The sequence below is a fragment of the Rhea americana genome, unplaced genomic scaffold (assembly GCF_003343005.1).
Source record: "Rhea americana isolate MKP2758 unplaced genomic scaffold, rheAme1 scaffold_293, whole genome shotgun sequence".
Classification (NCBI taxonomy): Eukaryota; Metazoa; Chordata; class Aves; order Rheiformes; family Rheidae; genus Rhea; species Rhea americana.
The window spans coordinates 753,914-773,499 of NW_028186416.1; the positions used below are offsets into that span (position 1 = coordinate 753,914).

General features: G+C 43.7%; 1 protein-coding gene and 1 pseudogene across 3 annotated transcripts in view; both read left to right on the forward strand.

Annotated features, from left to right (window-relative positions):
• Nucleotides 1-19,586, forward strand: part of LOC146593495 (mannan-binding lectin serine protease 2-like) — a 32,515-nt pseudogene that overhangs the window by 2,912 nt on the left and 10,017 nt on the right. The window lies entirely within an intron of this gene.
• On the forward strand, nucleotides 6,990-18,032 carry LOC146593496 (mannan-binding lectin serine protease 2-like). 2 transcript variants are annotated; one of them, XM_085309223.1, is made up of 5 exons: nucleotides 6,990-7,043; nucleotides 13,777-13,996; nucleotides 15,716-15,893; nucleotides 16,146-16,277; nucleotides 17,819-18,032. In XM_085309223.1, exons 2-5 carry the CDS (start codon nucleotides 13,838-13,840, stop codon nucleotides 17,821-17,823), a joined length of 474 nt encoding a protein of 157 aa, XP_085165349.1. In that variant the 5' UTR covers nucleotides 6,990-7,043; nucleotides 13,777-13,837; the 3' UTR covers nucleotides 17,824-18,032. The 2 variants fall into 2 exon arrangements, with proteins under 2 accessions (XP_085165349.1, XP_085165350.1); XM_085309224.1 differs by lacking the exon at nucleotides 6,990-7,043 and adding an exon at nucleotides 13,474-13,496.

Sequence of the window (19,586 nt, forward strand, 5' to 3'; positions counted from 1 at the left end):
ATGGACTTGCATCTGTTGCTTTCAGGCAATGCATGCCTTATGAGACCTCTCTAACATTGATTACATCCATAGAAAATTTAGGTTAAGCCTGAGGTTGCAGGGAGAATCAAGTACAAGGTTGACCAAGATCCGTTTTGTCTTATGTTATTATTTATCTTTGGCTTTGCTCCGAGACTCTGAGCAACTGTAATTGAAAGGCCATGAATCAACTAAAAAAAAAAAAAAAAAAAAAAAAAAAAACAGGGTTGATGGATTATGAATAGTCAAATATGGACTTGGACAAGTTGGAAAAAGAGCAACCTGATTTGTACTAAAGGCAAATTCTTTCTCTCTTCACTCAGTCTAGCGAATTGTGCTATTGCTCTTGCTTGTAGACAAACACAGCGGTTCAAAGAATGTATCCTGCCAGCRTGCTTGTTTCTGGTATCCTTCATCTGATGAATTGATTATTCAGACAGTAACAAACTGCAACATCCCTATGATACAAAAACACAGCTATTCTTGTTTCTCTCTTGGCAATATAGGCTGAGAGATTTGTGTCATGCCTTGGAGTGGTGATAGAAAATTTGGAGGTTGGTCCAAAGGATCTTGCTGTATGTCTTGTTCTAACCATAGTGCTACACAGGCTTTTGCCTGTCATTCTGCAGACTTTTCTGCCACTCTGTTGTATTGAGTGAAAGTGTAACATAAGTCAAATAAGCCATTTTGTTTTCTTTCTCTTTATTGCTCAGAGTATATAGCTTTTTCAGTGACCTTGTTCTCTGAGCTCTGAAAGCTTCTATTACTTGTGAAGTGGGCTCTGAAAAATTTTCAGTTACTTCTCTGAGCTTCTGTATGCGCAAAACCCTCAGCTATCGCAGGCCGTGAATGATTTTGTATCCTATGGAGACTGTTCAACGAAAGAAGCTATCTTGACTGTTCAGAATGCACATTAACTTCATGTAAGATGTGCAACACAGGAAATTCTGAGTACAAATGACCTTTTGGTGACTTGAGAGAATGTCTTATACAATGCCTTCCCTCCCCCCCACCCCAGCGTTTTTGCTGAGCCCTGAAGAAGTTTGCAGAGATTTGAGAGGGGAATGTTGAGGGAGAGGGAGTAGGCAGCGCACTGTAATGCCTGTGTTTGCTTTTGTAGAATGGGTTGGAAGGATAGCCAGCATTACATATTGTGCTTTCTGGTGAAGCTGTACACTGCAAATGCTTGAGAGGCAGAGAATCAGAACATGTTCTCTGCCGCTCCAGGAAGGATTTAAGAGATGTAGCTTTCCTTCAGAGATTCATAGGGAGTGAAGGTTAGAGTTACTATTAAGGCAACGGTTATTTTACAGCCTGCCCTAGATGTGAAGAGGAAATGCGAGTAGGTAAAAACGCTTTATCCAGAGCTGGGACTGGGACTTCTCAGCATAAAGGAAAATTCCAGACTGAAGATTCTGACAGGACATTACTACAGAATAGCTGTTCTGGTTAAAGTTGGTTTTTATTTCATAATAATTACTGAGCCTCTAAAACAGGAAGTAGTAGAGAGTCAAAGGGCATATGTAGCGTGAGAGAGATGAGAACTAATGCGGAACAGCACGTTGCTGTTAATCACCTTGCATGAATAAGCCCTTTGCAGAAGATTGGGAATAGAAGCAGAGGCTCTAGAAGGTATCAGCCTGTAATCTAGACTCCTAAAGAGCAGTCATACTCTAGGCGGAGGGAGATTGATTCCACTACCTGCACTGAGCCTTTGAGCCTTCTTGCAACAGACATGTCTGATCTATGTATTCCTCTTTGCTGACTCCAGCACCTTTGGAGTTGTCTGAGCTCTCATTTCTAGATTCATACCTTATTTTGCAGCCTTGAGAGAAAAATACCTAATGAAGGAAGCCAGAATTTCAGTCTCTTAAGATAGGAGATTTGGAGATAGCAGTTTGAACCAACATCAGCCTCTTCCAGTCTGCTTCCCAGTTGTTAAAATTATATAGGGCTTGCCAAAAGTCTCAGAAGAAAGAGAATTTAGGAGGTGAAGGGAATCTGAACAATTCAATTACATGTCCTCCTCCTCCCTGGAGAATGTCTTAGCCTTCAGTGATAGGCTAGGCTGGATGAGGGATATTGTGTGGCTGGACCACGGTGCAGAGGGAATAAGTAACTGCACCAGAGGAAGGCCCTGTGCTTAGGGCATTCAGCTGGGAAGGAGGAAGTCTCTGCTCCTGGCAGTATCTCAAGGACCTAGATGAATCTGGTTTTAAAAACAATTAATGCATAGTATAAAAAACTTATAAGCAATCCATATAGCAGCACCTTGTTGAATTTGGCTTGAGGTCAAGCCTACTTCCTATCATAAGATTGTTTCCCTATAAGGTAACTGTGCTGTTAAAATCTCCTGTTTCACCGGGCTGTGCTAGACTGATACACATTAGCCTCCTCTTGACAGGAAGCAGCCAGGGATTTTTGGCTGTGAAAAGTTGCTCACTCCTGGCTTGTACGTTCCAGAGGTGGTGCCGGAGGCTTTTGGTCACCTAGGTGACTGTTTTAGTCCGTCATTCTAGACACGGCTGTAGCTGTGTCACCATTATGTAAAAGGAAGATTGTTCAAATATGGCAGGTTTAGCTGTGAATTTATATATATATGTGTGTGTGTGTGTATATATTTATATATGTATACACACTGTGTGTGTGTATATTTTATACATATACACACACATACACAGAGAGTTTATATATTTTTTTTGAAAATATGTGTTTGAACAAGAGCAGATTGTCTAGATGGGGTTGAATATATTGGTCTGTATTAATTGGTGAGCCTAGCATAGGCAGTAGCTCAGTTACTACAGAAAGGGGAGGGATAGCATGTCTAGGATAACTTCTTAAACAGAGTTTTAACTCTTCCAGTCGGGACAAGATTCCTTACAGGCAGTCCTCTGCTGCAGAGTGGAACCCTGAGGTCAGGAAACATTCCTAAACAAGCCTTTGATGCTCTAAGAGCTCTGCCTCTGTCCTTGTCCTTATGCTGCTAATCTAGTCAGAGGTAAATTAGTCCCATAGTGAGAGCTGCCCTGCAAGAAGCTTGGGTGCAGGTGTACAGGCAAGGCACTGCAGCTGCCTAAAGAGCCATGGATATTCACTTTAGGAGCCCAGAAGTGTGGGGAGTAAAACAGCAGTTTTCTTGCTGTGAAATATTGGCTTGCAAACAATGCTTATCTTCATCTGTGAACTGATGAATTTACCCACTGCTGGGAGCCAGCAGGCTGGAGAGTGCCTTATGATTGCTTTTCCGAAAAGAATAACTGAACCCTGTTCTGTGCTAGAGGGAAGCCTCTCATGCTGTGGGACAGAGTGGGATGGGAGCAGAATAACTGAGAAGTGCCACCACTTGTGGCCTTTCAGTCCATTCCAGAACCAAAATGGGAATGTCTCGATATAGCAAAGCTGTCTAAATACTGTGTGATTCAGAAGCTGTGCGAGAGAGCACATAAACCCAATAGAGTGAGATAAGGGAATGCCCTCCCACCCGTTAACCGTAAAGTCATAGATGGGCTTGCGTTTTGGCAGTTGTTTGTTGCTGTGACTTCACATAAAATACGAAATTACTGGGTCTGTTATTGCTGGGAGGAGAAGATGCCTCTGTGTGTATGTATGAGCATATTCTTCTTTTCAGATAAGTATTAGTTGCAATTTTTATTTAACTAGCAGCTTTCACAGGAGGGCCTTCATGAGATGATTCACCTTTGCCAGCATTATTGAGCATCAAACAAGAAAGAAACCAAAATATCAGCCGGCGTGTCAAAGATCCTGCAGGAAGCAAGCAGGAGGGCGGAGACTAGAATCCAGGAAGTCTCTTTCTTTGAACATAGGCTATGGCTACATTGAAATTATGGCACCTGGGCAATCTTCACACAGTTCTTGGTGTTTCTACCTTTAAATGTGATCACAGCCTCAAGAAATCTTCTTGGTGGAAGTAGTGTGCCAAGAGCAGCTCATCTTGTCAGCTCCTGTAACTATCCTGGGATCTGGGCAGATGGAGAGACAGGTTAATATGCTTCCTGTTTCCATAAGCCCTATTCTGACAGCTGGTCAGCTCTGGCTGCAGGCCTTTGTAGCATGTGAATGGCAGGCCATAAATCAGAGCTGGCACTTAGGAGAAGAGTTGTAATGAAGGCTGAAAGATTCAAGGGGAATTGCTTTCCTGAATCCCATCCCATTTCTACACACGCACACACAGACACTTGCCCTATCCCTCAGAAACATATAACTAAGCTTCACATTGCTGGGAAGATAGACTGCCTGATAAATGAGATGTCATGGGCAAACAATGCCCTAACACTAAATAGATTATTTTGAGATTATTTGAAAAGACTTCGCACAAGGGTAGAAACCATAAATAACAAGGAGCACCTTGGAAAGCTGTAAACAGCCTCCTGAGCTCTCAGGATCTTCCCAGTGTTAGGTTCTCCACAAGGAGAATGCAAGGAAACTCTCTTCTAAAGAGTATGCAGTAGAACAAATGGATAAGAGCAATCGGCAAAAGGGAGTTCATTCTGCATGGTGTCCCAGGTCACTGTGACAACGGAGGCTGTGGCTGAGTCCTGTCTAGTCCGCAGAGAATTGAGCGTGAGGTGCCCCAAGCTGGCTGCCTACAGCAAGTTAGTTTAAGGGGTGTGTGAAATGCTATTTGCGAAACCCTGCTGGGCTATAGGTTTGCAGTGGCCACTTGCAGTAGAAGACATTTGGCCCAAGACACACGTGGCTGCCATCTTCCAGCAAATGTTTGTCCAGTGTTTACCTTGACTGCACATTTGGTGGTGGGTGTATGTTGACCACTATCCAGCAAAAACATGGTACTACGTTGGTGTAATTTCAGCTCTATTTTCCCACAAACTATGTTTTGACTGTTCTGTGGCACTTTGACTCTGCTTGTGCCCATTTGTTCTTCTTGCCATACAAATATTAACAACAAAAATAATTTAAAGAAAGAACGAGGAGTCCTGCTGGGAGATGATCCTTGGTTGCCATGCCCATTGCATGGTCTCCTCAGTCAGGTGCCTTAAGATGTTATGGTGGAGTCTCCTTCAGCTTTTGCTGTATCTGCACAAGGCTTTCCTCGTAGTGAGCCAGCTGTTTAATTTATCTTTACTGCTTGTATTGCAGTAGGCAGTACAGTCCCTCAGCTGGGACTGGTTCAACAGTGTGTCAGGCCTTCTGTAAGCGGTTCTGCCAAGAAATGATGCTTCTTCACTAGGAGCTTTTATACAAGTAGAAGAGGTGAGATAGGAAAATGAGAGAACGTACAAGTGACTGTCAAGGCCATTGACAGAAAAGAAGTGGTAGAACAGAGCATTGGTCTGTGGAATTCCAGCTCTAGTCAAACTAAAAGTTTGCAACTTTGAATTCCTGATATGACCAAAGCGTGCAGTGTATTAGAGTGAAAAATTACTGTGATAGAAGAATAAAAACCTTTCATTTTTTTGAGACTTTCTTAGATGAAAATACGTTTCAAAGTGAAAAAAAAAACATTTGGTCCATCTGTGTCCCATTACTAAGCTAGGGCCATCATTCATTTTCATTAGGCAGGGCCTGAGCACGTGGGTGGGGACGGAGGCCTGGGCAGCTGCCCTGGACACCAGGCTAAAAAGCACCATATGGAAAAGCATAATGTATGTTAACAGGCATCAGAGTCCAAATTGAAAGAGTAATGGCCCATCCTCATGCAGTAGCCTCAATGAGACAAACTCTCAGCACCAATCTGTCAGCTGCAATTTTGGATCATTAGAGTGCTGCTAAGCAGAGGCTAACAGACCAGTAAGAGAGAGTAATCTGGCTTCAGCAAGAGTTATTCTTCCAGCCATGCTAGCACTGTGGCTCAGTTTCTTCCAGGCTAACATACATCAAACAAAATACTTTCTTTTCCTCCCCTCAGAGATTCCCCTCTACCAGGCCTCAGGGGATCCTAGCCAAACATTTTAAATTACATACAATAATTTTTTAATTTCCTGGCTGCTTGGTGGCTCTGTATTACTCTTGCCACTTCAGATAAAGTCATGCTGTAGCAAAACCTAAATAAAATAGTGTTTCCTTTTTGTCAGCCCCAGATATGCATCTGAAGTATTTTAATTTTTACCTCCGCCCCCAGCCCTACCCCCAGAGTTTTGAGCATGCTGGTATTGGCTGAGGATGCTCAGAGCTCTGCTGAAACCCTCAGTACTCTGCATTGTGAGTGTCCTGGCATTCAGGATAGGATCTGGGTTAGATTCGATACCCTTGTACCAGGTTAACTCTGCAATGAGCCAGATCTTTCTGTTTGCCTTTCCAATAGGGCTTAACATTACTGGAGCAAAGTAAGCTCTTGCAGCTGTCTGTCTGCCAGTGGCACTTGCTGGCAAATATTACAAGTAGGGCAATTTGGGTTATATTTTAGCAGACTCCATGCCTAATTTTAAATTAGAGGATTGTAGCATCCACCACGCCTCCCTTCACTTGCCAGCAGGCCCAATGCCTCCAGGATATGTCAGCAATTTATAGTGTGTGTGTTTGGGGGGGGGTTGTTGATAAGATCTCTATCACTTACAGCTCTGAAACTCAACAAGTGGCAGGCATGCTGTTAGTAAGCGTAAACAGGTAGTCCTGTGTCCAGCAAGTGTGAAAAATTCACATTTGCTTAAGGAGATAATCATTTATGCTTGGTAGTCCAACAACCTCTTAATCCAAGGTGTACCAACACCTGAAAATAAGATTTTGTGCCGGTCAGGTTATGGCTTTACTTACCACAAAATGCAGATCTTTCTGAGATAGATTGTTGTGCAGTGTTTGCATATGGATATTCTATCTTAAGACTGGGAGTAAGGAATGCTCTGATATGTAAGTTCACTCTTCCTCTGTAATACTTCTGTTTAAATCCTTAAAACTGAACCTTGATACTTTTTTTTTCTATTTGCAGATTCTATCTGCTCAAGCTTTCATCATGACTTCTGCAGAAATTTAGTGTTATGAATGTCACTCACTCTATTGAAAACTTCGTGAAGGAAGCATGGGTAACTGTCATCTCCTTTGAAAGACCTGTAAGAAAAAGTTAAGTTTGTTTGTGAAACAGCGGCAGGCTGATCTCAAATCTGAACATACGTCATCACCCAAACCAAAGGCACACAGGAACAATAGATTTTTTTTTGGGGGGTGGTTATTGTGTTGTGAAGATTTGTGTGTCTCTGAGAGAAGCAAAAAAAAGCAAAGCTGAGGAATAAAGCTACTACACAAAACTCTTGTCCTAGGTCTTTGGGATATTTTTCTCCCCTTAGGACAAGAACTAAGAGCTTTTAGATGGAATTCTAGCCTCTCTCTCCCACCCCCCCCAAAAAAAGGTGGGGGGGAGGAGGTGGATGTATGCACAATGACACCATCCAGTTTGATTTCTTCCATTGTTCATTTGCTGTTTCTGCTTGAAAAATAAGGTAGATAAGACCAGTCTTTGTAAAAGGCAATGCAACCAAAAGGTACCTCACTTAGTCCTAATTTCTCCTCCAAAGAGAGAACAGCTGAGTTCCCGGACCATGACAAACTGCCCAGGTTCAAAGATATATCAGCCTGAAATAGTTGGAAGACACACTTTATTCAGGTGATAAGCAAACATTTCTTCTCACTGCAGGTTACTTGGTAGGAAATATTTTTCTGTAGTGCTATAGGCATTTTAATGTTACGGGTTCTGATTGATACGACTATTGGATCTGACGCGTCCTTCAATCTGTTTTCTTCAAGGCAGGAAAGAAGTTGTATGTATTCACTGAGGACTTCAGCCAGAGGGAAAAATCTGTCTGTTTCAGTGTATCACACTAAATTGTTATTACCATAACATCTGAGTAATAGCTCTTATTTTGAGAGTGCTTTGGGCTGGTCTTACTGTTTATCTAGATCAGCGGGGTAATAGCCTCTCTGTTATACAAAGTGGAGGTTACGAACTATTGCTGAGGAAGAGAAATGGTTAAGAAAAAAAAATGTTCCTGAGTTGAATGGTGGCGAGTAGAAAGAGCATCTGAATGTGTGTATTGACAAAGAACCTGTTGCAAATGAGCTTAATGAATTTGCCATTCCTAAAGCTGTTGAAACTGGACTGTTCCACAGTAAATTTCTTAGCTTCTCTCATGCGGAAGGGCAGGCAACTTTAGGAACTCACTGTCTCCTCCAGTCTTCAGCAGGTTGTACATTTGGGAGGTGAATCAGTTGCTTAGCATTTATTTATTCTCTTGAAGGCTTTGCTCTGAAGTGAATGGCACATACTGGTAACTTCTTCTCAAGAGGCAAGTGAATTTTCAGGCCCTCTGGTCATTATGGAATGTTTGTAACCCCAAAGTACTCTTTGTAGGTGAGATTCAGTCATTCCTGGGGCTGTTCTGGGAGCCAGAGAGTCTCCAAATTACTTGGCAAAGCTAGGCCTCTTGCTGAATAGCTACAGAGGCTTTGGATTTGCTTCCTCTCTTCACTGCAGGGAGTTTCTGATGGGCTCATCTTTGGTCTTTTTATCCTTCAATAGAGAGATTTATCCTGTTTTTCTTGCTTTTCCTTGCTGTAGCCCCTAGACTGCCTTCCCTGTTTTGAGACTTTGTTAGACAAGAAATACATGTCAGACGTGTGTTATTGACCCACCCCTTTGTTCCTTGCAGTTGTTTGGAGGCAGGCTTACCCAAGGAAAATGTATTGGCTGTGCCTGTAATGTGCATAACGTCTTTGCTTGGAGGGGAGACAGCCATGTATTGCAGAGCTTTGGCTTTAGCTGAATCTGAATTCTAACTAAATTCTCTTCCCAGAGACGAACAGCTGCTCCAGTGAAGTCACAGACTTGGAGCCAGCCCAGCAGACATGTTGTGGCTACCAAGGATGTGGGTGGGAGGGAGACAGTAGCTTTGTAAGCTAGTTCAATTTTTGAGAGCTGGGCAAATGGGACTGGGAAGGCCAGGGAGACACACTGGTGAGGCGGAAAGAGATTCTGATCTGTGCAGTGTTTACATTGTCTTCCTTTAGAATGGGAGCATTTTCTGGGACAAGGCAGAGAGATATCATCTATGTCTCTTATGTGCTTGCTCTCATATCCTCTCTCCAAGGGAAGGAGTATACAGTGTAGGAGTTTGCCCTGAGATTCATATAGTCGTGTATAGTATATACACATGCATCTGTACAGTAGTTGAAATGGGCTGGAATACATGAAAATGCTGTGCTTTTGGATTCCACAGCTGTATAGTGGTAAGCAGAGGTTATGTAGGCATTTACACATTATCATTTTGATTGCTCTGTGTGTGTGTGCACGCACTTTCTCATGTTCCCATGCACACACTCAGAATCAGAGACATATGCTTTGTACTCTGAACTTTGTGGAGCTCCTGGAGAGGTCATGTTTCACAGCATGAGACAAGCATCTTTGCAGGTGACCATTCTTCTGGAGAGCTTTGTTCATGCCAGAAGAGCAAATATCAGCCAGTATTTTCACCTCAGAGCTTTTGTTAATCTTTGTAGACACTTTGAGCACAGGTCAGAGAGTGCTTTCAAGATGAGGACCGAGCCCTTGAACTGCATTGGCTGTCGTTTGGAAGTCAGTAAGTGCAGGGTAAAGAAAACAAATCCAGTGGTTTCACTGCTGCAGAAATGTGGCACAGCACCCTGTAGCAGCTGGAGTCCATCTTTGCAAACAGAAGATGAAGTGACAAGAAAACACTGGAGAGCATGGTTTCTCTGGAGGTTTTGGAGATGGGAAGGAAGGAAATATGCTTTAACTGAAGAGAGAAGGTAGCTTGCCCCATTGCAGCAACATTTTCTGCCTGCTATTTTTGCCCTGCAAGATTTGCTTTTCCCTATTTCACAGCAGCCAGGCTCTTCCTCCTGCCCCACTCCATGCTCTGCTTGCTCTGTCTGTGTGCTTGTCTTCTGATGTCAGTTACGCTCTTTGATTTGTAATGAGGAACTACACTACCTTTTCCTCTGCCACCTCCTCCCCCAGTCCTCTGAACCTCTCAATGCAGAAGGATTGGATTTAGCCACGGAACAGCAAGCATCAAAGCAATCTCTTAGGGCTCTGTGAGACAGCTGGCATTTAAGAAATAACGGGCAATGGGGAACAGTGTCTTTGGGGATCATAACAAGCAGCCATTGGGCACGTTTGCTCTCTGGGTTTAAGACGTAAGGATAGCCACTGTATTTTATCATCTTAGAAGCCAAGAAGGCCTTTGAACACTTCCCCTCCGTTCATTTAATCAGCCTCCCACCTTGGCCCCATTCCTGTGTTTTGGATGTAGAGACATGTTCAGATACTCACCACTCTCTTTCTTACACCATCTGGTCCTGACTGAGATCAGTCATTGCAATGCTTTGGGTGGATTTGCCATCAGAACGCAGGAACTGCCTTTCAAAGGTGTTTTTTTTCCCTCCAGGCAAAATGTGATGGAGTCAAGAATTTTTGAGGCAGTGTGTGGTTTTGAGACTAGAGCTGTCTGGGACTTCTTTTATTTATTTATTTTTTATTATTATTATTTTTTATTAAAAGAATTGGGGACTGTATTAACTTCATAGTTAAAAGGTCTCAGGGTTTGTTCCAACTGAAATGCTTTTTGTAGGAACATGACAGAATTTACATCAAGTAATGTTTTTCCAGTTTCAGCAGGAAATATGACCTGTATATCCATGTCAGGACTTGACATGGATCTCACACAGCTTTGGATGCCCTAACTGCGCGGCTGATTTCCAGCTCGCTCTTTTGTTTCCTGTTGCTCTCTGGTTTTGCAGGGAAAATAGAAATCAGGTCTCTGGATGTTAGTAGTGCCAGCCTGAAAGGCGCTATGTTAGCTGAGTAGCTCTGCTCATGCTGATTTATTCATGTGTCTGGCTCAGCTGCCTGCACTTGCTATTTGCACGGGAGGGATTTGAAACCTCTCCTTGACAGGCTTCAGTGGGAAGAGGAGTAAAAGCAGCTTTTGAGAGCCAGTGCAAGAGCATGGACTCTTTTATACACCACATGGGGTGTCTCAGTATCCTTGTGTCATTCCACATCCTCCATTCCATGGAGGCTTTTTTAAGGAAAGATTGTTCTTTGAGCCTTGACTTTCACACGTTGGTTCTTCTCTTGAAAATGATGGCTTACCTTTGAGCTACCTCAGTCCCTCAAGCATGGAAGGAGTCAGGGGAGCAAGAAGACAGCTGGACAGACTTCACAAGAGGCATCTGTCACTTCAAATAACACCCAAGCTTCGTAAAGTGGGTCAGTAACTCGGCAAGACACAGATAGCTGGAAACCGCAGTGATACATGTGAGGTCCATTCAGCCTTCAGGCTAGCTTAGGCCTGTGCGGGCAGAAGGGAAATTGTGGGTAAGAGGAGCATCTGCAGGGCCTGTGTTTAGCCATCTTGAGAGCCAGTGCTTTCAAGATGCTGCTGTACATGACTAGCTGGTGCCTTGCAGCCTTTTGGAACTGGCAGGGTTCTCGGCAAAGAAATGGGGAAAACGATTTTGGCATTACTTCATATCAGGTGCTGAGTACTAAAATCACAGCAGTCTTGACACTTCAAATACCATGCAGGAGGAAGGCCAGTATATGCACCACCCCATTCAGTTTTCCCAGGCTTCAGTACTACAATTTATTAAGTAAACTTTCTAGTTCCAGTGCCAGGCAGCTGCCAGCTTCAAGGGTCTTACCAGACTCTGGGGTAGTGGGAAACTTTTGTGACCCACTGATACTTTAAGATTAGCATTGAATCTCCATGCCCATGCCACGAATCTGAGTAGGAAGCCTGATTTGAAATGCTTTTGAAAGTATTAATGTCTGAAGGAAGCAGCCACCAGTTTAGCACATACTGATTCTTTGCATAGTTTTCTTTCTCTTCCCTCTTTGCCAGCCTGTATAAAGACCACAGCTTGTGTGTGTTGATAGGATCACATTAGCAACTGGTGGGCCGTGGGAATAATTAGTCTCCTTTGATGCATTAACCAGGCTTGCAGCTACTACTGTTACACAATTAATTATTACTGCTACTAGCTCCTTCACTTCTGTTAAATGGCATCTTCATTTACAGTCCACTAGATGGTTTGTTCGCTTTAGTTTTGTTCGTGTAATAACTCCTGCTTTCTTGCCAGCACCAACTTCAGTGCCTGGGGTGATGATTTTTGACTGTTCAAAAGTGAATATGAAAAGGTGTCCATTTAATTTCAAGATATCTCAGTATAAATTGCCTGCATGCACAGTTGAAGAGTCTGTGTTCCTCGCTGCAAATAGGCTTCCTACTGGCTGCCTTTTTTTGCTGGGAAGGAGGTGGGATCTAGGTTCTGCACTAGCATGTTTGGCTTTTCACCCTCTCTACATTTATGCTTTTCTCCATATACACAGGAATAGGAGTTTTGTAGGAAACCTAAACTCTGACTTTAAAAGAAGCACTCTGCATAAGCAGTGGAATTAGTAAAGCTTAAAATCCTGTAACACTGTCTCTCTCATACGAATCTCTTGGGGTCTAGTAGGGTTTTTGTGGTTGGATATGTGTAGCGGTGTGGAATCTCTGTGTGGGTTCCCATGTATCTGAAAGGAGTATCATTGAGTCTTCTCCCGAGAGACTCTCCAGTAATGGAAACTATTTTTTCTATCTATCTACCTATTTCCAGTATACTTACTAAAACTTGAAACTGCTGCTCTTCTGCCAAACTTGATAGAAATTGACTGCTGGGCTTTAAAGCAGACCGAAAACATCAGCACAGAGCATGTTTGTCTCATTTCTTTAGCAAGCTGGGTTCAAAAGGCATGGTTATTAAGTATACCTTTTTACCTTAYTGGTGTTCCAGGATGGATGGGGTAAAAAGCCATTCATGCGTATACACACGGCATGGAATAGCTTTCAGTCACAAGCTTGCACTGGATTAAAATGAACAGCTAAAAAATGGAAGACTTTGGCATCTTTTAAACTTGTGTCTGTGTGTCCTGGAGCGTTGTAGTGCCTGAGCTTTCTCACCCCATTAGACAGAACCAGCTAGGCTTGCTCACTATTCTCAACTTCTATAATGTGCCTCATTATTTTGTTTGAAGCAGCTTCGTGCTCAGATGATGAAAGCAGCTGGACTTCCAGTAACATGCACTTTGCATTAACAGTATTTGTAGATCAGTTGGTTAGAGGGAAATAGTGTTGCCCAACTCCCCTATACACACACTGGAGCCACTCTGTATCTACTTGTACTGCCTTCCTTCCTGTAGGCATAGGATACCTATTGCTTTGCCCTCCAAGAGGCTGCAGAATTCCTAATCCGTCCGTTCCATCTCTGTCTGTCTCTCACGGTCATTGACTGAGCCTGATGCGCTGAATGCAAACCTGTTTTTCAGTAATTGCTGTTCCCAGAACTCAGCAGGCTGAAGGGAGTTGAGATAAACATCAGAGTTCAACAACCGGACAGACACAGCAGAGCACACACAATGTATCCACCCCCAAATGCACATAGGTTAGAAAGGGTTCCTGCCCTAAGGCTCAGAGCAGACTCTGGCAGGATAGCAACAATATGAGGTGAGTGCAGTTGCAGGGACCTCCACCTGTCCTCTGACCACCTGGCTTTGCACAGGCCTCAGGAGGTGTGATTTTTATCTTTCCTAGCTTTTACTACAATATGATTCCTTTTATACATCCTGATTTCTTCCATTGCCAAGTGAAAAAGGTGTCAAGGCACAAAGATTTCACAGCACTGGGATTTCTGTGATCTCAGATCAGCAGCTTGAAGGTATGTCTGTTGGGGTGTGATCTGAGTTGACACTCACCCTTTGTCTGTTACTCTGTTCCTTTGAGGCAGGCTGTTCCTTTTGCTAGCTACCCTTTGCAATGGAGTGAGCAGCAGCATTGTGCTGCAGAAAATGTATGGGAGGATCACGTCCCCTGGCTTCCCAAATGTCTACCCAAACCACAAGGAGAGAATCTGGAATATTACTGTCCCCAAGGGATATTCTGTCCGCATTTACTTCACTCATTTCAACTTGGAGCTGTCCTACCTGTGTGAATACGATTATGTGAAGGTATGTGTGTGTTGGGGGGGGGGGTTTGACAGGTTAAGTTCTTTAGAACTGTGGTGTGATCCTGAGCATGTGCAGGACCAGCATAACTGTTGTAAGCTGTAGGTTTCAGTCTGCTAGTAAAGTTCAGGCTCAGTTGATTTATAAAGGATGTGTTTATTGAGGCCTGTGGCACCAAGAGATAGAACTGATTGTCATGTTGGGACATCTCAAATTTTTCATGTTGAGAAAATTCTAGTATTCTTGTCTCATGAAGGAAAAATATTGACGTTTTGCCCGAAATAATATTTGGGAATGCATCAATTGACAGCCTTTCTCCAAGAGCTTCATTTTGATAGTTACTTTGTGTGGTTTAGACTAGCATGTAGTGATGACACAGAGCATAATGGGAGACCATGAATGTGTAAGTGATAGTCTAAACAAGATACTTAGCTTGTCAAAAGGTGCAGTTGCAACACTTACTGTCATGCTTTTGTTAGCTAATGTGAAGAACACTGGGAGGAAAAAAAAAAAAAGATTCTGGCTTTTGGAAATATTTGGGTCATTAGCAGTGTCCCTGAAAAGTTTGTACTCCAGGTATTAGCACATGCTGTAGCTAGGTAACTTGATAATTTTAGGGCATACTACCTCTCCACTGATTTTGTGGTTTAGACAGGCCTGACATACACTGAAGGGGAAGCTGTGTACACAGAAGACATGCAAAAATCACTCCATCAACAGTACTTTTGAACTTGATAGAACTAGATCAGGCAGCTTTGTTTCCCCTTAAGAAGATTTTACCTCTGTGTTTTTATGGGAGCAAGATTTCATTTTTCCCCAAATCCATGTTGTTGTTCATCTCGTTTTCTTTGGGCAGATCAGAGTACTTGTTCCTGATAGATCTGTTGCACACACAGTTTTATCACTGCCATGGACAACATGAATCCTATGTCAGAACATTTATCTTGTACTAAAATAATAGAAGATAAATGAAGGGCAGGAACTGGAATAAGTGCATCATTGAGCACGTGAGTCACTAGTTCAAAAAGTCCTTTATTATACATTTGAAGCTGTTAGCGCATGAAACCTTTTTACCCCATTTGTCTGTGGCTTTAGCCTCAGTCAAGTCTCCTACACACCAAGATCTGACTGTCTTTAAGAGTACAACGTTAACAAGAGCAAAATGTACAGTAAACAAAGCACAGTGCTGATAGCCCAGGCTGGCCTCACAGCTTTGTGGGGGCCTCTGAAAGGAAGAAGGGAGACAAAATTGTGGGCTTAAGTCATAGAGGACAGGGGAAGTCCTCTTTTATGTGTCACTGGATACGGATTGACTTCCAAAAGCCTCTTGTGAGAGCATCCAAGTCTGGAAGTATCCTGAGCTTCCTTTCATGCACATGTTTTCCAGAGTGACATAGAAAAAAAGGCCTACTTCTGGTGCGTCAGCATAACGGGACAGAGATGCAGGAGGGAAGTCTGTCGGGACTTACTGCAGTTGCTTCAGTTTGCATTTCAAACTTCTTTCTGTTTGCATGGCATTGCCTGGGGCATCCAACTACTGACTTTGAGTAGGGTAGATAAACATGGTCAGACCTCCTTTGCCATTTGCCCACAAGGGATCTTGTGGAGCGCTGGGCACAAATTGAGCAAGAATTTCTTCCCATTGCATGGCAGCCATGGCAGAGGTTAGGGAGAGGAAAGCCCCATGGTGACCTGATACAGACCTGTCCATCTGTTTTGCAGCTGAGCTCTGGTGGGAAGACGTTGGTTACGCTGTGTGGAAAGGAGAGTACAGACACAGAGGAGGCGCCAGGCAACAAGACATACGTCTCCGTTGACAACACCCTGATGGTGACATTTCGGTCCGACTACTCCAATGAGAAACCATTCACAGGCTTTGAGGCATTTTATGCTGCTGAAGGTAAGGGACCAGCCCCTCTTTGTAGGTGGAAGAGCCCCAGCTATGGTAGGGTTGGTGTTTTCTGAACTCTCACAAGTCTGGCTGCTAATGTTGGGTGAGAGAAGGCAGCCTCCTCATATGGAGAGAAAAATAAAAGAACACAGTCACCAAAAGCAAACAAACCAAACTCAAAATAAACAAAATGACTCAGACCAAGACACAGTGTTGTTAAAAGATGTTAGTTGCCTAACACAGCTATGTTTAACTTACTAGATATTGATGAGTGCAAACAGCTGTTTGATGGCGAACCCCTCTGCAACCATCACTGTCACAACTACCTGGGGGGCTACTATTGCAGCTGTCGTATTGGCTACACATTGCATGCAAACAAAAGGACATGCACAGGTGAGCCCCTGCTAGACTAAGAAATACTTTCCTAGCTGCAACACCCGGTCAGTCCAGTCCAGACAACAGGGTCAAGATCAAGGCTGCTTTTTATTTTGTTGTTGCTTTTAACAGCCCTTGTGGGCCTGGTGTGGTTGGAAGGAGGTGCAGAAGCTCTGGTTTACAGGGTGGTTTGGGGCGGATTGCTGCTTTTCAGGCTGATTGCTGTATGTCACAATAAAATGGTGCATCAGTGGGTGGCAGGTCTGGAACAGAAGCCAGTGGCTGGCAGGGTCTGAAGGTAACTGATTTTGATTACTCCTTAGGCAGCATCCACCTGTGTTAGGCTTTTAGAGAGATTGAGTGGAGAAGCAAGTGCAACCAGCCCTGCCAGCACTGAATATAACATACTCTCTGAGTACTGAGATACTGAGTATTCTGGACTTGAGTTAGTAGATGTGTTGGAAAGGCTAACAATCAAGTTGCCAAGTTAAATGGAGAAAGAATTCGCTTATTTTTCCGAGGGAAACACAGACTGAGAAGCAATACAATCCCCATATCACTGACACCAGACACAATCATTGACTCATTAAGTGGGAGACAAAGCCAGGCACAGATCTCTTGTTCAGTAGGGCATACAGCATGAAGTTTACCTAGATGATTCCTGCCTGGCTCCTCTGCTGTATGCACAACTGGGGAAAGAAAGCTTATCTGTTGGCAAGCAGCATCTGTCTGAATCAGTACAGCGATCGACACCTTAGGATTCACTTTTTCTGCAGCAAAACGTGTGTAGACACGTGAGGTCAGATTCATCTTGGTGAGTACAGCTCTACCCACTTGGAGTTGAATCTTGTCTGGAGAGAGCCAGCGCACAAACTGCTCGCTAGGTATTGTCATGGGTAGGAACACTGTTTCTTTCAGCTCCCCAGTGCCAAAACGTGGAACTGGATGTTGTTTCTACTGCTGAAAGGCCACCTTGGCATTCAGCTTCCCAGCTCTAGGCATTATAAACCCTCTCCAGCCTTGGCTGTCTAGGTCTGATTCAGGACTGAAATTCTGTTTACATCTCCAGTGGATTAGAACAGGCCTATTCATTGTTCAGCCTCCCCTGTCCAAAGTGATGGCCTTTAGCAGAAGGAGTAGATGAGTTTATGTGGGCTATATAAAGGTCTTAATGCAGAGGTGTGAATGTGCAGCTGTGAACTACTGCTGCTCTGCATTCACAGTCCATTTGTGTGTGCTTGTACCCCCCCTGTGGTGCACGTGCTTGCGGAGGAAGCTTAGCAGCAGTAACAAAGGGTTGGGCTGCCCTGCATTACTGAGGGGTGGAGGCATGCACACAAGGAATTACTGTGGTGCAGCTGATGTGCTGGTACTTGCTCACATTTCAGAGGCCTTCAGATGCAAGTACTGAAGCCTTTCCAGCCCCTCGGCTGGGCAAAGTGAAATTCTCTGTGGATCACCTTTGTGAGATGAGGTCCAAAGCTGCCCCTTTGGATTTTGACTCCTTTATAATCAGGCTGACATTGACAGGCTTCTTTTTTTTCTCCTTTATTTTTCAGCATGAGATTCTTATGCTTCTCCTCACTTTGGCAGAGGTGGAAACGTGCTGGGAAGAGATGGTTTGCCCTTCTTCCTGTCCTGCCAGTAGCCATCTGTCACCCTCTACCAGAGGCCAGTCTCTACTTGCTCAGTGACTTGTGTGTCTTTGAGTTTCTTGCCTTTCAGAGCTGCCTCCTGGAGACAATAAAGAGGTCGTTTCTTGTTGAAAGTTGATGGCATCTTCTGGGGCGTTCATTTTCTTGCATTTCTCCCGTGTCACTAGCAGAAAGAAGAATGTAGGCAAGGCAGAAGCTGATAACAGAGAAGTTGTTGTGAAAGATCCCTGGGCATGACAGCTACCTAAAGCCTCTTGCACTTACAGTCAGCTCTTGTTGTTCAGCTGTTCAGGAGTGCTCAAAGTACAACATGGCACAAACCATGTCTTTGTTCCATCCATATTCCTTTAAGTTCTTTTCTGCCCCACATTTGTATTTTGAACCTATTTATATTCAGAGCCTATTCCCTCTTGGGAAAAGTTTGATTTTTTTTTTCTCTGAATTCTACTTTTATGGCTCTGACCGTATTTCTCTTTGGGAAACTAGCCTTATTGTTAAAATTCATTCTGGTGAGCAAAGCCTCAGAATTCTCAAGGTTTGGTAAACTCATGCAAATATCAGAAAAACAGCTTAGGAGAGCACTGCTGTCTTGCCTTTGTAAGAGGGAAAGCAACGGTGTCCAAAATAGACATAGCACAAGGAATGCTGCTCTTCAGTGCAGCTGCTTATGGCACTGAATGATGCTATCTTGATCCCTCAGTGCCTCTCCCTGCTCCACATCTCTGTCCATCTGCTGTCCCTTTAGACTGTGCCCCTTTGAGGGCAGGGACCATCTTGCAGTGTGCTGGGAGAGCGCCAAGCTCAGTACTTGTCAGTGACTAGAGCTCCCAGACTCTGTGGAGGTAATGGGATGATAATTGCAAGTAAGAGGTTAACAAGACAGAGCTGAGCAGCTGTAGGTGAAATACTATAAACCAGGCTTTGTTTAAAAAGCTCAAGGGATTAAGGATCATTAGTCAGTGAGCATCTCTCTATATCTGCAATTTAACAGGAGTTGCTTTAATTGTCATTTATGAAGCTTCGTTTTTCCAGCCCCATCTCTGCTCTTCAGTACCTGGAGTAAATGGGGGAATCGTTTCTCAGAGTGAACGTGGGAGGCAAGGAGAATCTTGTTAGTGAGACATTTGACTCACTTCAGGTCGCTGCATTGCATTGCATTGTGTGACCTTGGGCAAGTCACTTGATACCTCAGCTTTGAGCATCTGTCTGTGAAATGAAAGGTAATACCACTGCCTTGATTTACTGGGGAAGATGCTTAGTAAGACCCACAGAAGGCAGAGGCTGCAGAGAACTGATTTGGGGATGGAGTGGCTGTGCATCTGATTACTGAGACTCACTCCTGCTGTATTTGATCTTGTTCAGAAGCTGTTTCATGGTCACAGTAGGTTGGTGATCAAAGCAGCTTGAGACTTTGTCATGACTGAGTGATGTGATTTGTGACCCTCCTTTCATTAGAGACCTATTGAGCCAGTGATGGTGGGCTTGCAAGTTCTGAGGGGGTCATTTTTCAGAGTTCAAGTCTCTGGCAGACAGCTTACTATGATTATAACAAAAATATGGCCTAAGCATAATTGAGCACTCTCTGGGCAGCTCTAAAGCCTGGACTGAAAAGTCTGGGAACAATATTATTGCTGGGAGATGTTGGAAATCATTTAATCCTTTTTGTGTTGGC